The following is a 27,339-nucleotide window of genomic DNA, read 5'->3' as shown; positions in this document are numbered from 1 at the left end:
CGCCCTTCACTCATCAACCTCGGACTTGTCTTGTCATCATTACACACACCTGGATCCTATCCCCACTCTATCACTGTATACATACTCCCTCTGCCATTTCTCTTTGTCGGACATTGAGAATGTTACTTGTTTTCCTGAAAAGAATCTCTCCTACTATTTCCTGAGTACTTTTTATTTTGCACTTTGGGTTCGCCCTGTGCATTTTTGTTTATGAAAATATATTTTGAGCAAACATCGTTTGGGTTTCGTCCTGCTCTGATCTATGGTGCTTAAATAAATTCACTAGTTCTAAACCAGCAACTGCCTCCTGCCTACTCCTCTCTACACCAGTGACAGTTTCATAACTATCTGCTGACAGGGTAAAGTCTGAATGGTAGGATCATATGACTGCTAATCATGCTATTCTCTGTTCTCCTCAGCATGTTTTCACACAATTGGGATCCTATAGAGTAACAGAATGTGTCACATACTGTGGTTTCACCCAGTCTAATGACTAGAACAGACAAGGACAGTCTGTATTAGTAGAGTAACACAGAAGAGACAGTTCTCTAAGGTTTAAACAGAATAGACAGAGCCTAGTTTATCATGTTCCACCACTGTAGAGAGTAGATACAATAGGTAGTAGAGCTAGTGAGAGATAAACGAGTATGAGCAGTTCTTGTTTTTTACTTCATAAATGGCACCCTATTCCCTTATAAATGGCACCCTATTCCCTTATAATTGGCACCCTATTCCCTTATAATTGGCACCCTATTCCCTTATAAATGGCACCCTATTCCCTTATAATTGGCACCCTATTCCCTTATAAATGGCACCCTATTCACTTTGTAGTACACTATTTTTGACCAGAGGACATAAGGAAACATTAGTGAACTATGTAGGAGGTGCCATTTGAGACGTACACACCTGTGTTTCCTGTTTCATCAAATAAATTGCTGACACTGTCACTCTGTTCTCATTGACAGTAAAGGTTGAAGTTCACCAGTCCAACATAGACTCTGAGAACAGCAAGGTTAACTTCTGTTACCAGAAAGGTAAGGATCTTTATTTTCTAAATCTCTTCATTCATATGCACCTCACTAAAGTTAAGTAATGAGCTGAAGTACAATGTCAAGAATGCTGTGAATTTAAAACAAATAGTTATTATTTAATTCTTTACAAAAAGTTTTTGTTTTTAATTAAATGTACATACTTTTTATTAGAATGTTGAAAGTTATTCAGAACTAATACACTCCTCAGAAATATATGTTAGATACAACTGGTAGTATTTGTATTTATTCTGGATCCCCATTAGTTCCTGTCAAGGCAGCAGATACTCTTCCTGGGGTCCAATCATGATTACACAATTACATACAATAAAACAGTACATAAAACAACACATTATTACACACTACTCTACCACAACATATCTACAATACAACACATTATTAGACACTACTCTACCACAACATATCTACAATACAACACATTATTACACACTACTCTACCACAACATATCTACAATACAACACATTATTAGACACTACTCTACCACAACATATCTACAATGCAACACATTATTACACACTACTCTACCACTACATATCTACAATACAACACATTTTCCTTTATTATAACCCTACCACCCCTCCCCTAATTGGAGTAAACTAAAGGACAACAACAATTAGGCTTCTACTTCCAGCTTATACATATTATATACATTTTATGGACACAGTATATTTTACAATAGTTATCTTTTGTTTGTTTTTAGTCCCGTCCTTCAGCTCCACTCAACCCCTCCCATCTATCTCTGAAGACCATAATATCCCATCCTTCAGCTCCACTCAACCCCTCCCATCTATCTCTGAAGACCATAATGTCCCGTCCTTCAGCTCCACTCAACCCCTCCCATCTATCTCTGAAGACCATAATGTCCCGTCCTTCAGCTCCACTCAACCCCTCCCATCTATCTCTGAAGACCATCCAGTCCCATCCTTCAGCTCCCCTCAACCCCTCCCATCTATCTCTGAAGACCATAATGTCCCATCCTTCAGCTCCCCTCAACCCCTCCCATCTATCTCTGAAGACCATAATGTCCCGTCCTTCAGCTCCACTCAACCCCTCCCATCTATCTCTGAAGACCATAATATCCCATCCTTCAGCTCCACTCAACCCCTCCCATCTATCTCTGAAGACCATAATGTCCCATCCTTCAGCTCCACTCAACCCCTCCCATCTAACTCTGAAGACCATAATGTCCCATCCTTCAGCTCCCCTCAACCCCTCCCATCTATCTCTGAAGACCATAATGTCCCATCCTTCAGCTACCCTCAACCCCTCCCATCTATCTCTGATCACCATCCAGTTTTGATTTCTATTTGCCGTATATTTTTTCAACTGTGCTGTGATGTTTCACAAAAGTTCTGAACCTTTCTATTCTCATAGATTCTACATATTGTAAATTAAAGATAAACATTTTTGCTAAGAGTATTATTATATCATTGATCGATTGACTATGACATTTTAAATCACTCAGCAGTGTGATTTGCAGAGTTAGGTAATTCTGTAGAGGAATTACTTTTGCTTCCGTCCAGGCCTGAGGGCACACATTTTCCTGTAGATTATGTCAAATAGGTAATGGTGCTAGTTAGAGATAAATGTGTGTGTGTGTGTGTGTGTGTGTGTGTATAGCAACAAACTTTACAGTAAAAGAACAACATGGAGGAGGATAAAGAACGTAAAATGACCGACAACATCCATATTACTGTATCTGGTAGTTACTGTATATCTTTCACTCTGCCATCTGGTAGTTACTGTATACCTTTCACTCTGCCCTCTAGTAGTTACTGTATATCATTCACTCTGCCCTCTGGTAGTTACTGTATATCTTTCACTCTGCCCTCTGGTAGTTACTGTATACCTTTCACTCTGCCCTCTAGTAGTTACTGTATATCTTTCACTCTGCCCTCTGGTAGTTACTGTATATCTTTCACTCTGCCCTCTAGTAGTTACTGTATATCTTTCACTCTGCCATCTGGTAGTTACTGTATATGTCACGTCCTGACCATAGAAGCTTTTATTTTCTATGGTAGAGTAGGTCAGGGCGTGATGGGGTTGTGTTTAGTTTAGATTTTCTATGTTGTTATGTTCTTGTTTCTGTATTTCTATGTTTGTTTGGGGGGGGATGATCTCCAATTAGAGGCAGCTGGTCATCGTTGTCTCTAATTGGAGATCATACTTAAGTAGTTGTTTTTCCCACCTGGGTTTGTGGGAGATTGTATTTTGAGTAAGTGTATGCTGCACCTCTTCGTCACGGTTTGTTGTTTTGTTTAGGAGTTTATTTGTATGTTTTGCATAGTTTCACATAGAAACACACACTGCGCCTTGGTCCCATTCTTCAGACAGCCGTGACAGTATATCTTTCTCTCTGCCCTCTGGTAGTTACTGTATATCTTTCACTCTGCACATCTGGTGTCTGAAAATTGACCCATCCATGGTAAGAAAATAGTTTGAAGGAAAACTTAGTATGTTGCTATTTTATCTGTAAACGTCCCTGAAAAATATTGACTCGATCAAAGTAACGGGAATAACGGGAAAATGTAATTTACATGATGAAATGCAACAACATGTGATGTAATAGGCCTACCTGAAAATGTCTATGTTCTAATCTAGCTATGAATTCATAATGCAGTAATATCCTATGAATTTATAACACAGTAATATCCTATGAATTTATAACACAGTAATATCCTATGAATTTAGAACACAGTAATATCCTATGAATTTACAACACAGTAATATCCTATGAATTCATAACACAGTAATATCCTATGAATTCATAACATAGTAATATCCTATGAATTCATAACATAGTAATATCCTATGAATTCATAACATAGTAATATCCTGTATATTCATAACACAGTAATATCCTATGAATTTATAACACAGTAATATCCTATGAATTCATAAAAGTAATATCCTGTATATTCATAACACAGTAATATCCTATGAATTTATAACACAGTAATATCCTATGAATTCATAACACAGTAATTTCCTATGATGTCATAACAAAGTAATATCCTATTAACTTATAACACAGTAATATCCTATGAATTCATAACACACTAATTTCCTATGAATTTATAACACAGTAATATCATATGAATTTATAACACAGTAATATCCTATGAATTCATAACACAGTAATATCCTATGAATTCATAACACAGTAATATCCTATCAAATTCATAGCTAGCACTTTGCACGTCATTTGCAGGAGTGAAGAAGGCTGATATAGTCTACATTGTAAATGGTGAAGTTTAGCGATTTCAATCAAGAGATGTTGTCAAGAGACATAGTGTTCTCAACAATGACTGTCTCATCCATGAAGTTGTATTACAGACCCTAATCTGGTTTGATATCAAGCAGTTAGTGTCATGTGTGTTTTGTGTGCAAAGTAGGCTTTCCAATGTGGTCCTCAATAGAAAAGACTGCTGACAAGACTGTGTGTGTAGGAGCCGGTAGCTGCTTCTGAGAGGGAACAGATGCCAGCAGGGGCAAAGAGGACCAAACTCCCCAGCACCTCTTCTGGAATGTAAGTGGACATTGATGATATTAGTCTGATATTAAATCTATGTAGGGGAAAGGATAACTAGTCAGTTGTACAACTGAATGCCTTCAACTGAAATGTGTCTTCCGCATTTAACCCAACCCCTCTGAATCAGAGAGGTGCGGGGGGCTGCCTTAATTGACCTCTACATCTTCAGCACCCAGGGAACAGTGGGTTAACTGCCTTGTTCAGGGGCAGAACGAAAGATTTTGTACCTTGTCAGCTCTGGGATTCGAACTTGCAATATTTCAGTTACTAACCCAACACTCTAACCCATGGGTGTCAAACTCTGGCCCGCGAGACAATACCAAATTACTACTAGAGCTGGCCCGCCGGTATTATACAGCGCATTCACCGCTAATACTACGAATCCCATAATGCTCTGCTGTTGTTTTCGCGCGCCAATCAGGACAGGACCCAGAAACGCCCTCTCCTCTGTGACAGTAGTCATAGCAACATAGACGCTACAACTGTCAGCCGCTATCCCTTCCCAAAAATGGCGAAAAGAAAGGCAGAAAACAGGAGCTTTCTGGACAAGTGGGAGGCAGAATATCTGTTTACATTGTAAAAGACAAACCTGTTTGTCTTGTTTGTGGAGTCAACGTGGCTGTAAGTAAGGAGTACAACATTAGACGACACTATGAAACGAAACACCATGACAAATACAAGGACCTGGACATGACTCAAAGGAGCCAGAAAGTAGAGGAGATGAAAAGAAGTTTGGTTTCGCAACAGAATATGTTCAAAAAAGCCACATCACAAAGTGAGGCTGCTGTAAAAGCTAGTTATATAGTGGCAGCAGAGATCGCAAAATCAGCCCGGCCCTTTAATGAGGGAGAGTTCGTGAAAAAGTGCATGATGAAAGTTTGTGACCTCGTATGCCCAGAGAAAAAGCAAGCATTTTCAAACGTGAGCCTGAGCAGGAACACAGTAGCTGATCGCACATGTGATCTTGCCACCAATCTGTATGACCAGCTGATGGAAAAGGGAAAAGATTTCGTTGCGTTCTCCCTCGCTGTGGATGAGAGCTGCGACGCATCTGATACTGCTCAGCTGTCAGTCTTCATCCGTGGAGTGGACTCAAATCTGTGTGTTACGGAGGAGCTATTGGGATTCAAATCAATGCATGGCACAACCACAGGAAAGGAAATCTTTGAGGAGGTTTCCAAATGTGTAGCTGAAATAAAGCTGCCGTGGGATAAACTCGTTGGATTAACGACAGATGGTGCGCCAGCGATGTGCGGTAAAAAGAGTGGACTGGTGGGCATGGTTCGGGAGAAGATGCGGGAAGAGAACTGTGCAGGTGAGCTAACTGTTTACCACTGCATCATACATCAGGAATCACTGTGTGCCAAAGCCCTAAAGATGGAACATGTTATGACCACAGTAACACAGGTAGTTAACTTTATAAGAGCCAAAGGTCTGAATCACCGGCAGCTTAAATTTTTTCTAGAGGAGTGTGGTTCGGAATACGCAGACGTGCCGTATCACACAGAGGTGAGATGGCTAAGCAGAGGAAAAGTACTGAACAGATGTTTCGAGCTGCGTGAGGAAATATGTCAATTCCTGGAAACCAAAGGGAAGGATACAGCAGAGCTCCGGGAGCAAAAGTTTCTGTGTGAGCTGGTCTTTCTCTGTGACATCTCGAGCCATCTCGATGCGCTGAACCTGCAGCTTCAGGGGCGGGGGCGCATCATCACAGACATGTACGCTGCAGTGAGGGCCTTTAAAACTAAACTGTGCCTGTGGGAGAATCAGATGCTGCAAGGAAACCCTTGCCATTTTCCCTGCTGCCAAACCATACAAGCGCAGATCTCTACTGCAGTGTTCTCGCCGCTGAGTTTAGCCGGCGATTTGCCGACTTCGATGTCCAGAAATGTAGGTTTGAACTGCTTAGTAATCCCTTCGCAGTTGATGTGGAAAATGCACCAACCAACATCCAAATGGAGCTGATTGAACTCCAGTGCAACGACACGCTGAAGTCAAAGTATGCTGCTGTGGGCGCCGCACAGTTTCCACGGTTCATCCCTGACACAATGCCTCAGCTCCGCACCCAAGCTGCTCAGATGCTCTCCATGTTCGGCAGCACTTATCTATGCGAGCAACTTTTCTCCTCGATGAAGATGACCAAAACAACTCACAGGAGACGTCTGACTGATGAACACCTTCGCTCGATACTGAGGATTTCTTCAGCTCAGAGCCTGAGCCCAGACATTGATGAACTAGCATCCAAGAAGAGATGCCAGGTATCTGGCTTGGGCACATCAGATTAGATCAGTGTGCAATAATTAACGTTTTCTTTGTGCACTTTTTCTTGCTACAAGGCATGTGCTTGAATGGTTGATTGATTTATTATCATTTTATTTGTAAAATTATTAGCCAGTGGAAAAAGTTTATTTTGGTATTTAAATCAGAAGGCTGCAAATAGAAAAGAGGCATACGATTTTTATTTAAATTGTATTTATTTAATAAATGAATGCCATTGATGTGTTTTTTCATTTGAAATTCGATTTTGCATGTCTCCACTATTAAATTATATAGTGTATGGTAATAAGCGATGCTTGTTCCATATTCAATGTTAAAGCAAAACTTGTTTGGGTCCATATTAAAAGGTTCATTTGTTCAATGTTGGCCCGCGACTTTGTTCAGGTTTTACATTTTGGCCCACTGGGTATTTGAGTTTGACACCCCTGGTAGAGTCTAACCACTAGGCTGCCCAGTAGTCACTGGTGAGATAAAATATATGAGTCTACTGGTCTGGTGCTGGAGAGATAATCAACTGTAAAAGCAGTGGAGTGACCCTTTAACATCTCTATCAGAATGTGACCACAGCATGTGGTGGTGTTGTAGGGGAACAGAACAGTGAAGTGACCACAGCATGTGGTGGTGGTGTAGGGGAACAGAACAGTGTAGTGACCACAGCATGTGGTGGTGGTGTAGGGGAACAGAACAGTGTAGTGACCACAGCATGTGGTGGTGGTGTAGGGGAACAGAACAGTGTAGTGACCACAGCATGTGGTGGTGGTGTAGGGGAACAGAACAGTGTAGTGACCACAGCATGTGGTGGTGGTGTAGGGGAACAGAACAGTGTAGTGACCACAGCATGTGGTGGTGGTGTAGGGGAACAGAACAGTGTAGTGACCACAGCATGTGGTGGTGGTGTAGGGGAACAGAACAGTGAAGTGACCACAGCATGTGGTGGTGGTGGTGTAGGGGAACAGAACAGTGTAGTGACCACAGCATGTGGTGGTGGTGTAGGGGAACAGAACTGTGTAGTGACCACAGCATGTGGTGGTGGTGTAGGGGAACAGAACAGTGTAGTGACCACAGCATGTGGTGGTGGTGTAGGGTAACAGAACAGTGTAGTGACCACAGCATGTGGTGGTGGTGTAGGGGAACAGAACAGTGTAGTGACCACAGCATGTGGTGGTGGTGTAGGGGAACAGAACAGTGTAGTGACCACAGCATGTGGTGGTGGTGGTGTAGGGGAACAGAACAGTGTAGTGACCACAGCATGTGGTGGTGGTGTAGGGGAACAGAACAGTGAAGTGACCACAGCATGTGGTGGTGGTGTAGGGTAACAGAACAGTGTAGTGACCACAGCATGTGGTGGTGGTGTAGGGGAACAGAACAGTGTAGTGACCACAGCATGTGGTGGTGGTGTAGGGGAACAGAACAGTGTAGTGACCACAGCATGTGGTGGTGGTGGTGTAGGGGAACAGAACAGTGTAGTGACCACAGCATGTGGTGGTGGTGTAGGGGAACAGAACAGTGAAGTGACCACAGCATGTGGTGGTGGTGTAGGGTAACAGAACAGTGTAGTGACCACAGCATGTGGTGGTGGTGTAGGGGAACAGAACAGTGTTGTGACCACAGCATGTGGTGGTGGTGGTGTAGGGGAACAGAACAGTGTAGTGATCACAGCATGTGGTGGTGGTGTAGGGGAACAGAACAGTGTAGTGACCACAGCATGTGGTGGTGGTGTAGGGGAACAGAACAGTGTAGTGATCACAGCATGTGGTGGTGGTGTAGGGGAACAGAACAGTGTAGTGACCACAGCATGTGGTGGTGGTGTAGGGGAACAGAACAGTGTAGTGACCACAGCATGTGGTGGTGGTGTAGGGGAACAGAACAGTTAAGTGACCACAGCATGTGGTGGTGGTGGTGTAGGGGAACAGAACAGTGTAGTGACCACAGCATGTGGTGGTGGTGTAGGGGAACAGAACAGTGTAGTGACCACAGCATGTGGTGGTGGTGTAGGGGAACAGAACAGTGTAGTGACCACAGCATGTGGTGGTGGTGTAGGGTAACAGAACAGTGTAGTGACCACAGCATGTGGTGTAGGGGAACAGAACAGTGTAGTGACCACAGCATGTGGTGGTGGTGTAGGGGAACAGAACAGTGTAGTGACCACAGCATGTGGTGGTGGTGTAGGGGAACAGAACAGTGTAGTGACCACAGCATGTGGTGGGGGTGTAGGGGAACAGAACAGTGTAGTGACCACAGCATGTGGTGGTGGTGTAGGGGAACAGAACAGTGTGTGACTGTTTCCTGTGTCCAGGTTGACCCGGTCTGGAGAGAAGCATCACCATCTGGAGAGGCAGAGGGAGGTGACTAGGGCACTGGTCATCAAGGTAAGACTAGTGGCATTTCAGAAGGGTCCAATGTTATTGTGAACTAACCACATATGGTGTGTGTGTGTGTATGAATATATATGAATATATATTCATGGTCTTTGTTTCATATCAGTAGTCAGTATGTATATTCCTTCCGTATATCTTATCTTTGTTATTTTAGTGTGTGTGTGTGACAAATTGAGATGTATTCTTGGAATACGGAGGAGGAAGGGAGGGAAAAGGAGAGGCAGAGGTGGTTGAAGAGAGGGAGAGGAAGAGGGTGAGATTGAATCGGTAGAAGATGGTGGAAAAAAGAGAAATGGTTTGTCGAAGAAGAATGGTAGAAAGTGTAAGCAGAGTGAGCTGTACACCAGATCGAGGTCTGGAGGCGAATTATTAGAGGTGGTAGGTGTGTTGAAGTCCTCAGAGCCCAAGTATTGCACCAATGGTCAGGATAAAGATGAGTCTGTGACAGCAGGAGTGACATTTTTGGAGAAAGTGGACCCCTGCAGACAGGGTGGCGTGAGTGGAGACACAGAAGAGTGAAGTTAGGATATTTCAGTTATCTCGTACGAGCTTATGTGCCGAATACATTACGTTGTTACAGGTGTCAAGCTCATGGGCATGTGGCAGCAGAGTGTAGGAGGGAGGTTCCTAGGTGTGAGATGTGTGCAGAAGGGTATGAGACAAAGGAATGTGTTGTGTTGGGGAAAGAAGTGGTATGTTGTAGGGGTGTCCATGGTGCCGGGGATCAGAAATGTCTGGTGTGAGAGAGGCAGGTTGAGGTTTCCAAGGTTAGAGTGGAGCAGAGGGTGTCGTATGGTGATAAAAAAACTATTCTTCACACTACCGGTTGAATTACACTATCTATTGTTTCTACATTTTAGAGTTCTCCAGATGAATTTACACCTGAAATCCATGATCAGGACAAGAGGGGAGAGTACCGGTAACTTGATATATTTAAGTTATCATTGGTAGTTTGTTTAAAAGAAGGACAGTACCTTAAATCCAGGAAATCTCTCATATAAATTCTTCATTGTTTGCTCTAGATTCCAGTGCCCCAGTGCAGGTCTGTTCCAGTGCAGTATAACAGGCCTGGTGTTTAGGATGGAGGGAGAGGGAGAGGTGCTCTATAGGACAGTCCCCTGGGACAGGAGGCTTCTAGCCCAGAATGGCAAGAGACCTGCAGGACCCCTGTTCAAGTTTACATGCCTTAAGGGGTCTGTCTGTCAACTACACCTCCCACACTGTGAGATTCATTCTGGTAAGTAACACATTTCCAGGGAGGTTATCAGTGATGGAAAAAGTACCTAATTTTCAAACTGAAGTAAAAGTAAAGATACCTTAATAGAAAATGACTCAAGTAAAAGTGAACGTCACCCAGTAAAATACCACTTAAGTAAAAGTCCTAAAGTATTTGGCTTTAAATATACTTTAGTATCAAAACTAAATGTAATTGCTAAAATACTGCATACTTAAGTATCAAAAGTAAAAATCATTTCAAATTCCTTATATAAAGCAAACCAGACAGCAGCATTTTACAGTTTTATTTATTTACAGCTAGCCAGGGGTCACTTCAACACTCAGATATCATTACAAATGAAGCATGAGTGTTTAGTGAGTCTGCCAGATAAGAGGCAGTAGGGATGTTCTCTTAAATTAATATGTGTGTGAATTAGACCATTTTCCTGTCCTGCTAAGCATTCAAAATGTAATGAGTACTTTTGGGTGTCGGGGGAAAATAATTTTCTTTAGGAATGCAGTGAAGCAAAAGTAAAAGTTTTCAAAAATATAAATAGTAAAGTACAGATACCCCCAAAAACTACTTCAGTAGTACTTAATAGCCTATGTATTCTTAATGACCATCACTACTCCACTACTGGGTTGTCATTGTCATCTGAACAGAAGACTAATGTTCTCTTTCTCTCCTAGAGGGTGGATGTGACTTCCTGTCTGTAGCCCATGTGACTGATGATGACAGTATGGAGTTTCTCCATCACCATGAGACAAGAGAAACTCATGTCATATTAAACATCACTCAATTCAGCAAATATGGCATCACCAAGGATAAGGAAGCTCCGGTCTCTCCTATCCGTGCTCTGGTGCTACTATTTTACCAACTCCCAGATGATAACAATAAGTCCACCCTAAATGTGTTGTTGCTGCCCAGAAATGTTGACATTGATGAGGTAAGTAGATCAGAGTTCTCAAACTAGTCTTTGGTTGGAATTCAATGAAACTCGCACTGTTGAACTCACCTTTTTCCACATAAATCTTTTTGGGGGGGGGGTAATGTAACTGTAAACAGGAAATTGAAAACTGTGGGGGGTCTCGCTCGCAAACCCAACATCTTAACCATTTGACCAAGAGGACATCCTCAAGGTCAGAAGGTGACATTTGGGATTCCATATTTCAGGCAGGGCTACCTCATTATGACAGTGTGTTCCAAACCATTTTCAATCCTCTCAAGGTGTGTAAGACAAGGAGGACAAGGAATGGAGACAGAGAAATGTACATTGAAAAAAATCCTAATTGTAGACTGACCCCGGACCAAGAATATACCCTCTCCACCGATCTAACAGATGAACATCACATAGATCCAAAGGTAGGCTAATAAATATGAACTAGAGAGAGAGAGGAAATGTGTTGACACATGTAAACTATATTTGTGATGCTACCTTGATAAGATATAGAAATCACATACAATTCTGTTTGACTTGATACTTCTGCTTTTTTTTTAGAAAGCAGAGTTTGTGGATTATGATTCCTATACAAACTACATGCCAACATTTCAGTTGTGTTTAAAAACTGTTGTTGAAGAAGTGAATCTTCTTCTGAAAGAAGGTCCTAAAAATGAAATTATATGGGACCGCCTTGTTTCACTACCAGGTAACTGAAATTCAGAGAGAGTAGGAGTTACAATAGAACTAGTAGTAATATTAGCATTTTACATTAAATTAGTAACAGTCATCATAATAGTATGGTAGTAGTAGTAGTAGTAGTAGCAGCAGTAAAGAAGTAGCAGTAGGAGTAGTAGTAGTAGTAGTAGTGGTAACAGCAGCAATAGTAACAGCAGGAGCAGTAGTAGCAGCAGCAGTAGTAGTAACAGTAGTAGTAGTAGCAGCAGCAGTGGTAGCAGCAGCAGTAGTAGCAGCAGCAGCAGTAGTAGTAGTAGTAGTAGTAGTAGTAGCAGCAGCAGTAATAGTAACAGTAGAAGTAGTAGCAGCAGCAGTGGTAGCAGCAGCAGCAGTAGTAGCAGCAGTAGTGGTAGTAGTAACAGTAGTAGTAGCAGCGGTAGCAGCAGCAGCAGTAGTGGTAGTAGTAACAGTAGTAGTAGCAGTAGCAGTAGCAGCAGTAGTAGTAGTAACAGTAGTAGTAGTAACAGTAGTAGTAGCAGCAGCAGCAGTAGTAACGGTAGTAGTAGCAGTAGTAGCAGTAGCAGCAGGAGTAGTAGTAGGAGTAGCAGTAGTAGCAGTAGTAGCAGTAGTAGTAGTAGTAGTAGGAGTAGCAGTAGTAACATCAGGAAAAGTAGTAGGAATAGTAGTAACAGTAGTAGTAGCAGGAGCAGTAGTAGCAGTAGCAGCAGGAGTAGTAGTAGGAGTAGCAGTAGTAGCAGTAGTAACAGCAGGAGTAGTAGTAGGAGTAGCAGTAGTAGCAGTAGTAATAGCAGGAGTAGTAGTAGGAGTAGCAGTAGTAGCAGTAGGAGTAGTACTAGCAGTAGAAGTAGTAGCAGTAGTAGCAGTAGCAGTAGCAGCAGGAGCAGTAGTAGTAGTAGTAGGAGTAGTAGTAGTAGCAGCAGGAGTAGTAGTAGGAGTAGGAGTAGTAGTAGTAGCAGTAGCAGTAGTAGCAGTAGCAGCAGGAGTAGTAGTCGGAGTAACAGTAGTATTAGCAGCAGCAGCAGTAGTAGCAGCAGGAGTAGTAGTAGGAGTAGCAGTAGTATCAGCAGGAGTAGCAGTAGTAGCAGGAGTAGTAGTAGGAGTAGCAGTAGTAACAGCAGGAGTAGTAGTAGGAGTAGCAGTAGTAGCAGCAGGAGTAGTAGTAGTAGTAAGAGTACTTGTAGCAGCAGTAGTAGCAGTAGGAGCAGTAGTAGTAGTAGTAGTAGTAGTAGGAGTAGCAGTAGTAACAGCAGGAAAAGTAGTAGGAGTAGTAGTAACAGGAGCAGTAGTAGCAGTAGCAGCAGGAGCAGTAGTAGCAGCAGCAGTAGTAGTAACAGTAGTAGTAGCAGCAGCAGCAGTGGTAGCAGCAGTAGTAGTAGCAGCAGTAGTAGCAGCAGTAGTAGTAGTAGTAGTAGTAACAGTAGTAGTAGTAGCAGCAGCAGTGGTAGCAGCAGCAGCAGTAGTAGCAGCAGTAGTGATAGTAGTAACAGTAGTAGTAGCAGCGGTAGCAGCAGTAGTGGTAGTAGTAACAGTAGTAGTAGCAGCAGCAGCAGTAGTAACGGTAGTAGTAGCAGTAGCAGCAGGAGTAGTAGTAGGAGTAGCAGTAGTAGCAGTAGTAGCAGTAGTAGTAGTAGTAGTAGTAGGAGTAGCAGTAGTAACATCAGGAAAAGTAGTAGGAATAGTAGTAACAGTAGTAGTAGCAGGAGCAGTAGTAGCAGTAGCAGCAGGAGTAGTAGTAGGAGTAGCATTAGTAGCAGTAGTAACAGCAGGAGTAGTAGTAGGAGTAGCAGTAGTAGCAGTAGTAATAGCAGGAGTAGTAGTAGGAGTAGGAGTAGTAGTAGTAGCAGTAGCAGTAGTAGCAGTAGCAGCAGGAGTAGTAGTCGGAGTAACAGTAGTATTAGCAGCAGCAGCAGTAGTAGCAGCAGGAGTAGTAGTAGGAGTAGCAGTAGTATCAGCAGGAGTAGCAGTGGTAGCAGTAGCAGCAGGAGTAGTAGTAGGAGTAGCAGTAGTAACAGCAGGAGTAGTAGTAGGAGTAGCAGTAGTAGCAGCAGGAGTAGTAGTAGTAGTAAGAGTACTAGTAGCAGCAGTAGTAGCAGTAGGAGCAGTAGTAGTAGTAGTAGTAGTAGTAGTAGTAGTAGTAGTAGTAGGAGTAGCAGTAGTAACAGCAGGAAAAGTAGTAGGAGTAGTAGTAACAGTAGTAGTAACAGGAGCAGTAGTAGCAGTAGCAGCAGGAGCAGTAGTAGTAACAGTAGTAGTAGCAGCAGCAGCAGTGGTAGCAGCAGTAGTAGTAGCAGCAGTAGTAGCAGCAGTAGTAGTAGTAGTAGTAGTAGTAGTAGTAGTAGTAGTAGTAGTAGTAGTAACAGTAGTAGTAGTAGCAGCAGCAGTGGTAGCAGCAGCAGCAGTAGTAGCAGCAGTAGTGGTAGTAGTAACAGTAGTAGTAGCAGCGGTAGCAGCAGTAGTGGTAGTAGTAACAGTAGTAGTAGCAGCAGCAGCAGTAGTAACGGTAGCAGTAGTAGCAGTAGCAGCAGGAGTAGTAGTAGGAGTAGCAGTAGTAGCAGTAGTAGCAGTAGTAGCAGTAGTAGTAGTAGTAGTAGGAGTAGCAGTAGTAACAGCAGGAAAAGTAGTAGGAATAGTAGTAACAGTAGTAGTAGCAGGAGCAGTAGTAGCAGTAGCAGCAGGAGTAGTAGTAGGAGTAGCAGTAGTAGCAGTAGTAATAGCAGGGGTAGTAGTAGGAGTAGCAGTAGTAGCAGTAGGAGTAGTACTAGCAGTAGAAGTAGTAGCAGTAGTAGCAGTAGCAGTAGCAGCAGGAGCAGTAGTAGTAGGAGTAGTAGCAGCAGGAGTAGTAGTAGGAGTAGGAGTAGTAGTAGTAGCAGTAGCAGTAGTAGCAGTAGCAGCAGGAGTAGTAGTCGGAGTAACAGTAGTATTAGCAGCAGCAGCAGTAGTAGCAGTAGCAGTAGCAGCAGGAGTAGTAGTAGTAGTAAGAGTAGTAGTAGTAGCAGTAGAGGTAGCAGTAGTAGCAGCATTGGATCTTGCCTGCAGTGTAACCTAGCTCACTTTAAATACTACTGTATATACCCACTTTTTAATGAAATGGATGGTCTGTCAAGTGAAAAAATGTCTCGAGGGCCATGCGTAATCAAGGTATCTTTTTATCCACAGTTACACCTCCAGGTGGCGCTAGAGCAGGTAAATATAATTTCCTGTCTTCTCACAAGAGATTTATTTGTGGTAGAGGACAGAGTTCCCTAATAGCAGATTTTTGCAGTAAACACAATAATGTAGCTTTTTAGAATCTTATTGATAAGAGCAAGAAAACAGTCACTAATTAGTTACTTAATGGTGAGCGAGTGTTGCACCGTTTCCTTTTCAATTGTGATTTAATTGTTCGGTTGCACCTCGACTCCTGTGGTTAAGTGCCGTCCACTTCTTTTCAAATTCAATTACAATCTCAGCAAGATGGCATCATCACAAACATTTTGCTACGTTACAGCCCCCCAAACAAATGAAATACACACGAGTCTCAAAGCATATGAGGTGTCAGGTGCGTCCTGTTTCCATTGATCATCCTTGAGATGTTTCTGCTACTTGATTGGAGGCCACCTGTGGTAAATTCAATTGATTGGACATAATTTGGAAAGGCACACAACTGTCTATGTAAGGTCCCACAGTTGACAGTGTATGTTAGAGCAAAAACCAAGCCATGAGGTCAAAGGAATTGTCCTTAGAGCTCCGAGACAGGATTGTGTGGAGGCACAGATCTGGTGAAAGGATACCAAAAAATGTCTGCAGCATTGAAGGTCCCCAAGAACACAGTGGCCTCAATCAGTAAAGGGCACATGACAGCCTGCTTGGAGTTTGCCAAAAGGCACATAAAGGACTCAGACCATGATTCAATGGTCTGATGAAATTAAGATTTAACTCTTTGGCCATGAATGCCAAGCATCATGTCTGGAGGCAACCTGACACATTCCCTATGGTGAAGCATGGTGGTGGCAGCATCATGCTGTGGGGATATTTTTCAGCGGCATGGACTGGGAGACTAGTCAAAATCGAGGGAAATATGAACGGAGCAAAGTACATAGAGATCCTTGATGAAAACCTGCTCCAGAGCGCTCAGGACCTCAGATTGGGGCGAAGGTTCACCTTCCAACCGGACAACGACCCTAAACACACAGCCAAGACAATGCAGGAGTGGCTTCCCTGAATGTCCTTGAACCCGGACTTAAACCCGATCTAACATCTCCAGAGAGACCTGAAAATAGCTGTGCAGCGATGCTCCCCATCCAACCTGACAGAGCTTGAGAGGATCTGCAGAGAAGAATGTGAGAAACTCCCCAAATACAGGTGTGCCAAGCTTGTAGCGTAATACCCAAGAAGACTCAATGTTGTAATCACTGCCAAAGGTGCTTCAACAAAGTACTGAGTAAAGGGTCTGAATACTTAAGTAAAGTGATATTTCATTTTTAAATTAATTTGCAAAAATGTAAAAAAAACAACAACTGTTTTTTGCTTTTTCATTATGGGGTATTGTGTGTAGATTAATGAGGGGGGGCAATTAAATTAATTTTAGAATAAGGCTGTAACGTAACAAAATGTGGAAAAAGTCAAGGGGTCTGAATATTTTCCGAATGCACTGTGATAATAACATGACTGCCTAATAACATAACTGCCTAATAATAACATGATTTGAACTGTAGAAATTCATTACATTTTAATGTAATTAGAATGAACATAATTAGTCATTATACGGAGCAAAGTACAGAGAGATCCTTGATGAAAACCTGCTGTTGTTCAAAAAGTAGACATGTTCTTCCACTCCAAAATAATTCCAGAATCCAAACTGCATGAACCTGCTGCTCCCCTTATGGACGTTTCCATCCACCCCCCTCAACAGACTTCTACTCTGCCCCCCACCTCAATGGTAATTCAATCACTGTTACAGTTGTAAATATGTATTTATTATCACCTCTATTTGTATTATATGTTTTATTGTTTTGTTTCACTTTGTCCTCACTGGACATTAACTCTGTCTGACTGCTGCTCCCTCTATGGACATTTACTCTGTCTGACTGCTGCTCCCTCTATGGACAGTTACTGGCTGACTGCTGCTCCCTCTATGGACAGTTACTGGCTGACTGCTGCTCCCTCTATGGACAGTTACTGGCTGACTGCTGCTCCCTCTATGGACAGTTACTGGCTGACTGCTGCTCCCTCTATGGACATTTACTCTGTCTGACTGCTGCTCCCTCTATGGACAGTTACTGGCTGACTGCTGCTCCCTCTATGGACAGTTACTGGCTGACTGCTGCTCCCTCTATGGACAGTTACTGGCTGACTGCTGCTCCCTCTATGGACATTCCCCCCTAAATGGTCTTTACTCTTCCCCAATGAACATTATTTATATAAATATATGAAACATTATTTCTATGTTTTATAAATCATGATGATGTAATTAGAAAACTGTTGGCACTATTATATTTCTTGGAACTTCGAGTTTCGGTTTTATTTAGTACATTATTTATTTGTTCCATTGTGTGTGTGTGTGTCTGTGTGTGTAGAAGCCGGTAGCTGCTTCTGAGAGGGAACAGAAGCCAGCAGGGGCAAGGAGGGCCAAACTCACCGGCACCTCTTCTAGAATGTGAGTGGAGATTGAGTATGTTTGTAAGGTATTAAAACTATGTAGTCACTGGTGAGATTGAATATATGAGTCTGGTGCTGGAGAGATAATAAACTTTAAAAGTGGTGAATTGACCCTCTTACATCTCTTCTACATCTCTGTTACATCATCCTCATGAACTGAGTGAAATGAATGTAGAACAGTGAAGTGACCACAGCATGTGGTGGTGGTGTAGGGGAACAGAACAGTGTAGTGACCACAGCATGTGGTGGTGGTGTAGGGGAACAGAGCAGTGTAGTGACCACAGCATGTGGTGGTGGTGTAGGGGAACAGAGCAGTGTAGTGACCACAGCATGTGGTGGTGGTGTAGGGGAACAGAACAGTGAAGTGACCACAGCATGTGGTGGTGTAGGGGAACAGAACAGTGTAGTGACCACAGCATGTGGTGGTGGTGTAGGGGAACAGAACAGTGTAGTGACCACAGCATGTGGTGGTGGTGTAGGGGAACAGAACAGTGTAGTGACCACAGCATGTGGTGGTGGTGTAGGGGAACAGAACAGTGTAGTGACCACAGCATGTGGTGGTGGTGGTGTAGGGGAACAGAACAGTGTAGTGACCACAGCATGTGGTGGTGGTGTAGGGGAACAGAACAGTGTAGTGACCACAGCATGTGGTGGTGGTGTAGGGGAACAGAACAGTATAGTGACCACAGCATGTGGTGGTGGTGTAGGAGAACAGAACAGTGAAGTGACCACAACATGTGGTGGTGGTGTAGGGGAACAGAACAGTGTAGTGACCACAGCATGTGGTGGTGGTGTAGGGGAACAGAACAGTGAAGTGACCACAGCATGTGGTGGTGGTGTAGGAGAACAGAACAGTGTAGTGACCACAACATGTGGTGGTGGTGTAGGAGAACAGAACAGTGTAGTGACCACAGCATGTGGTGGGGGTGTAGGGGAACAGAACAGTGTGTGACTGTTTCTTGTGTCCAGGTTGACCCGGTCTGGAGAGAAGCGTCACCATCTGGAAAGGCAGGGGAAGGGGCCTAGGTCACTGGACATCAGGGTAAGACTAGTGGCATTTCAGAAGGGTCAAATGTCATTGTGAACTAAACACGTGTGTGTGTGTGTGTGTGTGTGTGTGTGTGTGTGTGTGTGTGTGTGTGTGTGTGTGTGTGTGTGTGTGTGTGTGTGTGTGTGTGTGTGTGTGCGGTATTGAGACCAGTAGAAAGATTGTTAATATGAATACATATTCATGGTCTTTGTTTTATATCAGTAGTCAGTATTTCTATTCCTTCCTTATCTTTTCTTCTTTGATATTTTAGAGATCCTCCATGTTGATGAATGAGCATGATCTCGCTAAGAAGTTACAAAGAGATCACAGAGGTAAAACAACAAGCAATGAATCTGTTCTTTAAAAGTTCACTTCCTTGTTTATACATTGAGTGTGTGAATAACCATCTTTCCTTCACTCTACGAGAACCACAACTTGCTGACAAATGTGAAAATACAATGTCACCATGGACAACTGTAGAAAAATATAGACTGTTAAAAAAATCATAATTGTGCATCTAAATAATTTCTGGACAAAACTATTATCCCAATGTAAATTTTTTTGACCAGAGATCTGTTAATTAATCCTCAGCCTGCTGACTTTGTATACTTCTCTTTGTTTTAAATAGCCTTTACCTGGTCGTATTCTGGTTAGTTGAGATACACTGAGTGTACAAAACATTATGCACACTTGCTCTTTCCAATACATAGACTGTGAATCCAGGTGAAAGCTATGATCCCTTATTGATGTCACTTGTTAAATCCACTTCAATCAGCGTAGATAAAGGGGAGGAGACGGGTTGAAGAAGGATTTTTAAGCCTTGAGACAATTCAAACATGGATTTTGTATGTGTGCCTTTCAGAGGGTGAATGGGCAAGACAAAATATTTAAGTGCCTTTGAACAAGGTATGGTAGTAGGTGCCAGGCATACCGGTTTGTGTCAAGAACTGCAACGCTGCTGGGTTTTTCAAGCTCAACAGTTTCATGTGTGTTTCAAGAACGATCCACCACCCAAAGGACATCTAGTCAACTTGACACAATAGGGAAGCATTGGAGTCAACATGAGCCAGCATCCCTGTGAAACTTTCGACACCTTGTAGAGTCCATGCCCTATGAATTGAGGCTGTTCTGATGGCAACAGGGGGAGGGGTGCAATTCAATATTAGTAAGGTGTTATCTCTCTCTCTCTCTCTCTCTCTCTCTTACAGGAAAGAAAAGGAAAAAAAGTGAGTCACCACTGACCTCATCTTCTCTCAGTACTTTGTTGAAGCACAATTGGCAGCGATTACAGCCTCGAGTCTTCTTGGGTATGACTCTATGAGCGTGGCACAACTGTATTTGGGGAGTTTCTCCCATTCTTCTCTGCCAAGCTCTGCCAGGTTGGATGGGGAGCGTCACTGCACAGCTATTTTCAGGTTTCTTCAGAGATGTTTGATTGTGTTCAAGTCTGGGCTCTTGCAGGGCTACTCAAGGACATTCAGAGACTTGTCCGGAAGCCATTCCTGTGTTGTCAAATCAAATCAAATTTTATTGGTCACATACACATGGTTAACAGATGTTATTACGAGTGTAGCGAAATGCTTGTGCTTCTAGTTCCAAATGCAGCAATATCTAACAAGTAATCTATCAATTCCACAACAACTACCTAATAAACACAAAGTAAAGGAATGGAATAAAAATACATAGAAATATATGGATGAGCAATGACAGAGTGGCATAGGCAAGGTGCAATAGATGGTATAAAATACAGTATATACATATGGGATGTGTAATGCAAGATATGTAAACATTATTAAAGTGAATAGTGATCAATTTATTAAAGTTGCCAATGATTTCAAGTCTGTATGTAGGCAGCAGCATCTCTGTGTTAGTGATAGCTGTTGAATAACAGTCTGATGGCCTTGAGATAGAAGCTATATTTCAGTCTCTTGGTCCCCGCTTTGATGCACCAGTACTTCTGTACCTTCTGGATGGTAGCGCGGTGAACAGGCATTGATGATCTTTTTTGCCTTCCTGTGGCATCAGGTGCTATAGGTGTCCTGGAGGGCAGGTAGTTTGACACCGGTGATGTGTTGTGCAGAACACACCACCCTCTGGAGAGTCTTGCGGTTGTGGGCGGTGCAGTTGCCAATACCAGGCGGTGATACAGTCCGACAGTATGCTATCAATTGTGCATCTATAAAAGTTTGAGGGTTTGGTTGAAAAGCCACATTTCTTCAGTCTCCTGAGGTTAAAGAGGTGCTGTTGCGCCTTCTTCACCACACTGTCTGTGTGGGTGGACCATTTCAGTTTGTCCCATGATGTGTACGTCGAGGAGCTTACAACTTTCCACCTCCACTGCAGTCCCATCGATGTAGATAGGGGGGTGCTCCCTCTGCTGTTTCCTGAAGTCCACAATAATCTCTGTTGTTTTGTTGACGTTGAGTGAGAGGTTATTTTCCTGACAGCACACTCCGAGTGCCCTCACCTCCTCCCTATAGGCTGTCTCGTCATTGTTGGTAATCAAGCCCACAACTGTTGTGTCGTCTGCAAACTTGATGATTGAGTTGGAGGCGTACATGGCCATGCAGTCATGGGTGAACTGGGAGTACAGGAGAGGGCTGAGCACGCACCCTTGTGGGGCCTCAGTGTTGAGGATCAGCGAAGTGGAGATGTTGTTTGCTACATCTGGGTTGAGACCCAGGGCCTCAAGCTTAATGATGAGCTTGGAGGGTACTATGGTGTTGAATGCTGAGCTGTAGTCAATGAACAGCATTCTTACATAGGTGTTGTCCAGATGGGATAGGGCAGTGTGCAGTGTGATGGCGATTGCATCGTCTGTGGACCTTTTGTGGCGGTATGCAAATTGAAGTGTGTCTAGGGTGACAGTTAAGGTGGAGGTGATATGATCCTTGACTCGTCTCTCAAAGCACTTCATGACGACAGAAGTAAGTGCTATGGGGCGATAGTCATTTAGTTCAGTTACCTTTGCCTTCTTGGGTACAGGAGCAGGCCATCTTGAAGCATGTGGGGACAGCAGACTAGGATAGGGAGCGACTGAATATGTCCGTAAACACACCAGCCAGCTGGTTTCCGCATGCTCTGAGGACGCGGCTAGGGATGTCGTCTGTGCCAGCAGCCTTGCGAGGGTTAACATGTTTAAATATCTTACTCACGTCAGCCACGGAGAAGGAGAGCCCACAGTCCTTGGTAGCGGGCTGTGTCGGTGGCACTGTATTATCCTCAAAGTGGGCAAAGAAGGTATTTAGTTTGTCTGGAAGCAAGATGTCGGTGTCCGTTACGTGGCCGGTTTTCTTTTTGTAGTCTGTGATTGGCTGTAGTCCCTGCCACATGTGTCTCGTGTCTGAGCCGTTGAATTGCGACTCCATTTTGTCTCTATATTGACATTTCGCTTGTTTGATTGCCTTGCGGAGGGAATAACTACACTGTTTGTATTCGGCCATATTCCCAGTCATCTTTCCATGGTTAAATGCAGTGGTTCACACTTTCAGTTTTGCGTGACTGCAGCTATCTATTAGAAGGCATACTTTATCCTATCCCAGGTATTCCTTAAAGAGGTGGGGTTTCAGGTGTCTCCGGAAGGTGGTGATTGACTCCGCTGTCCTGGCGTCGTGAGGGAGCTTGTTCCACCATTGGGGTGCCAGAGCAGCAAACAGTTTTGACTGGGCTGAGCGGGAACTGTGCTTCCGCAGAGGTAGGGGGGCCAGCAGGCCAGAGGTGGATGAACGCAGTGCCCTTGTTTGGGTGTAGGGCCTGATCAGAGCCTGAAGGTACGGAGGTGCCGTTCCCCTCACAGCTCCGTAGGCAAGCACCATGGTCTTGTAGCAGATGCGAGCTTCAACTGGAAGCCAGTGGAGTGTGCGGAGGAGCGGGGTGACGTGAGAGAACTTGGGAAGGTTGAACACCAGACTCCGACAGCATATCCCGAGAGAGCCATGTTTCTGTGAAACAGTGTCATTCCCTGACCATAGAGAGCCCTTGGTTCTCTATGGTGTAGTAGGTCAGGGCGTGACTAGGGGGTGTTCTAGTTTATATTTTCTATGTTGGTGTTTTGTATGGTTCCCAATTAGAGGTAGCTGGTAATCGTTGCCTCTAATTGGGGATCATATTTAGGTAGCCGTTTTTCCACCTGTATTTGTGGGATATTGTTTGTTTGAGTTGGTGCATGTTGCACCACGTAGTCATGTTGTGTTGCTTGTTTGTTGTTTTGGTTAAAGAAGTTACTCTTTAAATAAAGATGTGGAACTCTACACACGCTGCGCCTTGGTCCGTCACTCCACACGAACGTGACAAAATATCCCACCCATGCAGGACCAAGCAGCGTGTAAATGAGGAAATCATGGGAGGACACGAGACCCTTCCTTGGCGGGAGTCACCAAGGAGCATAGGGGGACAGCGACGACGCCGGGGACCGTGGCCACAGAAACCCCAATAATTTTTTTTGGGGGGGGGCACATGGAGCGGTCGGCGGAGCAGCGGGGAGTGCCAGAGCCCGAATGGGAAACTCTGGAGGAGTTCAATGAGGGATACCGGAGAGAGGTTTTGTTGAGGAGTATTCTGCAGCGCAGGCGCGCTGAAGAGCACCTTCTCAGCCCGGTACCATCTATGCCGGCTCCACGCTCGAGGCCACCAGTCCGCCTCCCCAGCCCGGTACGTCCTGTGCCTGCTCACTGCACTCGCCCTGAAGAGCCAGAGACCGTCAGGGAGGCGATGGAGAAGTTGGGAGAGAGAGAGATGAGAGAGATGTTGGTTTGGTGTGTTCGGCACAGCATTGGCCCTGAAGAGCGTGTTACGTCATGTGCCTGCTCCTCGCACTCGCCCTGAAGAGCGTGTTACCAGTCTAGTACAACCTGTGCCGGCTCCACGCATCAGGCCTCCAGTGTGCCTCCCCAGTCCGGTATGTCCTGTGCCTCCTCCTCGCACTTGCCCTGAAGTGCATGTCCCCAGTCCGGTACGTCCTGTGCCAGCTCCCCGCACTCGTCTTGAAGTGCGTGTCACCAGTCAGGTGCCACTTGTACCCGGCTCCATGCACTAGGCCTCCAGTGCGGTTCACAGTCCAGAGCTTCCGGCGACGGTTCCCAGTCCAGAGCTTCCGGAGATGGTTCCCAGTCCAGAGCTTCCGGCAACGGTTCACAGTCCAGAGCTTACGGCGACGATTCACAGTCCAGAGCTTCCGGCAACAGTTCACAGTCCAGAGCTTCCGGCGACGGTTCACAGTCCAGAGCTTCCGGCGACGGTTCACAGTCCATAGCTTCCGGCGACGGTTCACAGTCCATAGCTTCCGGCGACGGTTCACAGTCCAGAGCTTCCGGCGACGGTTCACAGTCCAGAGCTTCCGGCGATGGTCAATGGTCCGGAGCCTTCTGTGACGGTCAACGGTCCGGAGCTACCAGGGACGGTCAACGGCCCAGAGCTTCCCGGGACGGTCAACGGCCCGGAGCTTCCAGTGACGGTCAACTGTCCGGAAAGTCCAGGCACGGTGTCCAGTCCCGCTCCATGGCGGGAGCCTTCCTCTGCGCCAATACCCAGTCCAGGCACGGCGTCCAGTCCCGCTCCATGGCGGGAGCCTTCTTCTGCGCCAGTGCCCAGTCCAGGCACAGCGGCCAACCCAGCTCCATGGCCGGAGTCCTCCTTTGCGTCGGTGCCCAGTCCAGGCACGGTGTCCAGTCCCGCTCCAAGGCCGGAGCCTTCCTCTGCGCCGTTGCCCAGTCCAGGCACGGCGTCCAACCCCGCTCCATGGTTGGAGCCCTCCTTTGCGCCGGTGCACAGTCCAGGCACGGCGTCCAACCCAGCTCCATGGCCGGAGTCCTCCTTTGCGCCGATGCCCAGTCCAGGCACGGCATTCAGCCCGGCACGATGGCCGGATCCGGGGTCTGGGCGGGGGCTACGACCTGCACCGGAGCCGCCACCGACACTAATCACCCCCCCTCCCCTCCCCATTTGGTTTCAGGTTTTGCGGCCGGAGTCCGCACCTTTGGGGGGGGGGGGGGGGGGGTACTGTCACGCCCTGTAGTAGGTCAGGGCGTGACTAGGTGGTGTTCTAGTTTATATTTTCTATGTTGGTGTTTTGTATGGTTCCCAAGAGTATGTTACAATCCCTGATGTCTCTCTGGAAAGCAACCCCTGCCCTAATTTTGTCTACCTTGTTATCAAGAGACTGGACATTAGCGAGTAATATACTCGGAAGCGGTGGGTGGTGTGTGCGCCTCCAAAGTCTGCCCAGAAGGTCTTCCTCTTCTGCAGCGACGTTGTTTTGGGTCAGCTTCTGGAATCAGTTCAATTGCCTTTGGTTGTTCGGACAAAGGGTCCGCTTCGGGAAAGTCGTATTTCTGGTTGTAGTGTTGGTTGTGCTGGTAAGTTGACGTCTCTCTGATATCCAATAGTTCTTACCGGCTGTATGTAATACCACTTAAGATTTTCTGTGCTAACAATATAAGAAATAATACATAAAAAAACGAAATAATGCAAAGTTTCCTAAGGACCCTCTCTGTCTTGGCTGTGTGCTTGTCTTGGCTGTGTGCACCATCCCTACGGTGAAGCATGGTGGAGGCAGCACCATGCTCTGCGGATGATTTTCAGCGGCAGTGGCTGGAAGACTAATCAGGATCGAGGGAAAGATGAACAGAGCAAAGTACAGAGAGATCCTTGATGAAAACCTGCTCCAGAGTGCTCAGGACTTCAGAATGGGGCAAAGGTTCACCTTCCAACAACAACGACCCCAAGCACACAGCCAAGACAATGCAGGAGTGGCTTCAGGACAAGTCTCTGAATGTCCTGGAGTGGCCCAGTCAGAGCCCGGACTTGAACCCAATCGAACATCTCTAAAAATAACTGTTCAGCGACGCTCCCCATCCAACCTGACAGAGCTTGAGAGGATCTGCAGAGAAGAATGTGAGAAACTCCGCAAATACAGGTGTGCCAAGCTTGTAACGTCATATCCAAGAAGACTGGAGGTTGTAATTGCTGATAAAGGTGCTTCAACGAAGTACTGAGTAAAGGGTCTGAATACTTGTGTAAATGTGATATTTCAGCAAAAAAAATGTTTTATACATTTGCAAAAATGTCTAAAAACCTTGATGAGGGATTTTTTATTTAAATACATTTTTGAATAAGGCTGTAACGTAACAAAATGTAGAAAAAGGGAAGGGGTCTGAATAGTTTCTGAATGCACTGTATATACCACTTTCTAATGATATTCATGGTCTGTCAAATTAAATATTTTCTTGCTCAGCATGTGTAATCAAGGTATTTTTTTTATCCACAGTAACACAACCAGCTGGCGATACAGCAGGTAAACATAATTTCCTGTCTTCCCCCAACAGATTTAATTGTGGTAGAGTAGAGAGTTAGCTAATATCAGATCTTTTCATCAAACACAATACTGTAGCTGTTTAGAATCCTAAAGATAAGAGAAAGAAAACATTAGTTAGTTAATGGTGAATGAGTGTTGCACCTTTTCAATTATGAGTTAATTGTTTGGTTGCACCTCGACTCCTGTGGTTAAGAGCTGCCCACTTCTTTCCTAATTCAATTACAGTTATTATATGTAGACTCAGCAAGATGACATCAAGAAACACAACAGGGAACTTGTTGTTTACCTACATCAACATACAAGGATAATTCTGATCCTTCAGGACTGTTTATTTTAGTTATTACTATGTCATGTTAAAGTTCTCATTGTTTTATTTTTCTGTATCCAGGGACAACAACAAATGTTTCTTATCTGCTGCTGGGCGCTCTGGCAGAGCTGGTTTCAGAAGAGCTGGAGTTATTTCAGTGGCACCTTATTCATAGTGTGGAGGGCTTTCCTTCAATCCCAAGGGGCCAGCTGGAGTACGCTACCAGACTGGTCACAGTGGATAGGATGGTGCAGCAATACCATGAGGACGGTGCTGTGGAGATCACACTGGAGATCCTGAGGAAGATGGACCAGAACAACCTGGCTGATGAGTTAGAGAAGAAGTTCCCAAACAATGTCTGAATTGTATACAGTTTGTCTACAACTGTATACAGTACTGTTTGTTTACAACTGTATATGCATTTGCACATAATGTCTTCTCTTGAGTTGGGCTCTGGGATGGAACAACTGTTGAACATCTGTAGTTGTGGTTGTTTGTGGGGGAAGGGTGGATAGTGTGTATGACTGTATGTGTGTGTGTGTGTGTGTGTGTGTGTGTGTGTGTGTGTGTGTGTCCTACATCTGTTGCTATGGGGTAATGGCGTTAGGGACAATATAGGATGAATCACAATAATGATTTGCCAAAATAATAATTGCTTGCCAAAAATGTGATTTTTGTAATACCAGTCCTGGTTATAGGTAACAATCCTTTGTATGAACTGCCTACATTCTTGCTCATAACTATTTGTTAATTATGGAAATAATGCATTTGCAAATCAAGTCTTCTCTTCAGTTGGGCTCTGGGATGGAACAACTGTTGAACATCATTGTGGGGGAAGGGTGGTGTGTGTATGTATCCCACATCTGTTGCTATGGGGTAATGGTGTCAGGGACAATATACGAGGAATCACAAAAATTGTTTCCAAAATAATAAATGCTCTCCAAAAATAAAATGTGTAATGCCA

The 27,339-nt window shown here is 44.5% G+C and overlaps 1 protein-coding gene across 1 annotated transcript; it reads left to right on the top strand.

Moving 5' to 3' along the window:
* The first annotated feature begins 944 nt into the window (after positions 1-944).
* On the top strand, positions 945-27,339 carry LOC115178372 (nacht, lrr and pyd domains-containing protein 1b-like). The gene is made up of 16 exons (XM_029739532.1): positions 945-1,034; positions 4,500-4,579; positions 9,156-9,228; positions 10,098-10,156; positions 10,260-10,474; positions 11,143-11,399; positions 11,681-11,815; positions 11,952-12,099; positions 15,246-15,272; positions 16,919-17,007; positions 17,645-17,724; positions 18,696-18,768; positions 19,028-19,088; positions 19,965-19,982; positions 26,021-26,047; positions 26,457-27,339. Exons 2-16 carry the CDS (start codon positions 4,530-4,532, stop codon positions 26,735-26,737), a joined length of 1,593 nt encoding a protein of 530 aa, XP_029595392.1. The 5' UTR covers positions 945-1,034; positions 4,500-4,529; the 3' UTR covers positions 26,738-27,339.

This window comes from Salmo trutta, chromosome 38 (genome assembly GCF_901001165.1).
Source record: "Salmo trutta chromosome 38, fSalTru1.1, whole genome shotgun sequence".
NCBI lineage: Eukaryota > Metazoa > Chordata > Actinopteri > Salmoniformes > Salmonidae > Salmo > Salmo trutta.
The sequence above is the reverse complement of the archived record's forward strand: the minus strand, read 5'-3'. Positions and strand labels throughout refer to the sequence as shown.

Excerpts from the sequence above, each read along its gene's own strand:
- LOC115178372 (XM_029739532.1), top strand. The coding sequence starts at position 4,530 with ATGCCAGCAGGGGCAAAGAGGACCAAACTCCCCAGCACCTCTTCTGGA. Across the intron at positions 10,157-10,259 it reads GACAAGAGGGGAGAGTACCG|ATTCCAGTGCCCCAGTGCAG; the intron begins GTAACTTGATAT and ends TGTTTGCTCTAG. Across the intron at positions 10,475-11,142 it reads ACACTGTGAGATTCATTCTG|AGGGTGGATGTGACTTCCTG; the intron begins GTAAGTAACACA and ends TTTCTCTCCTAG.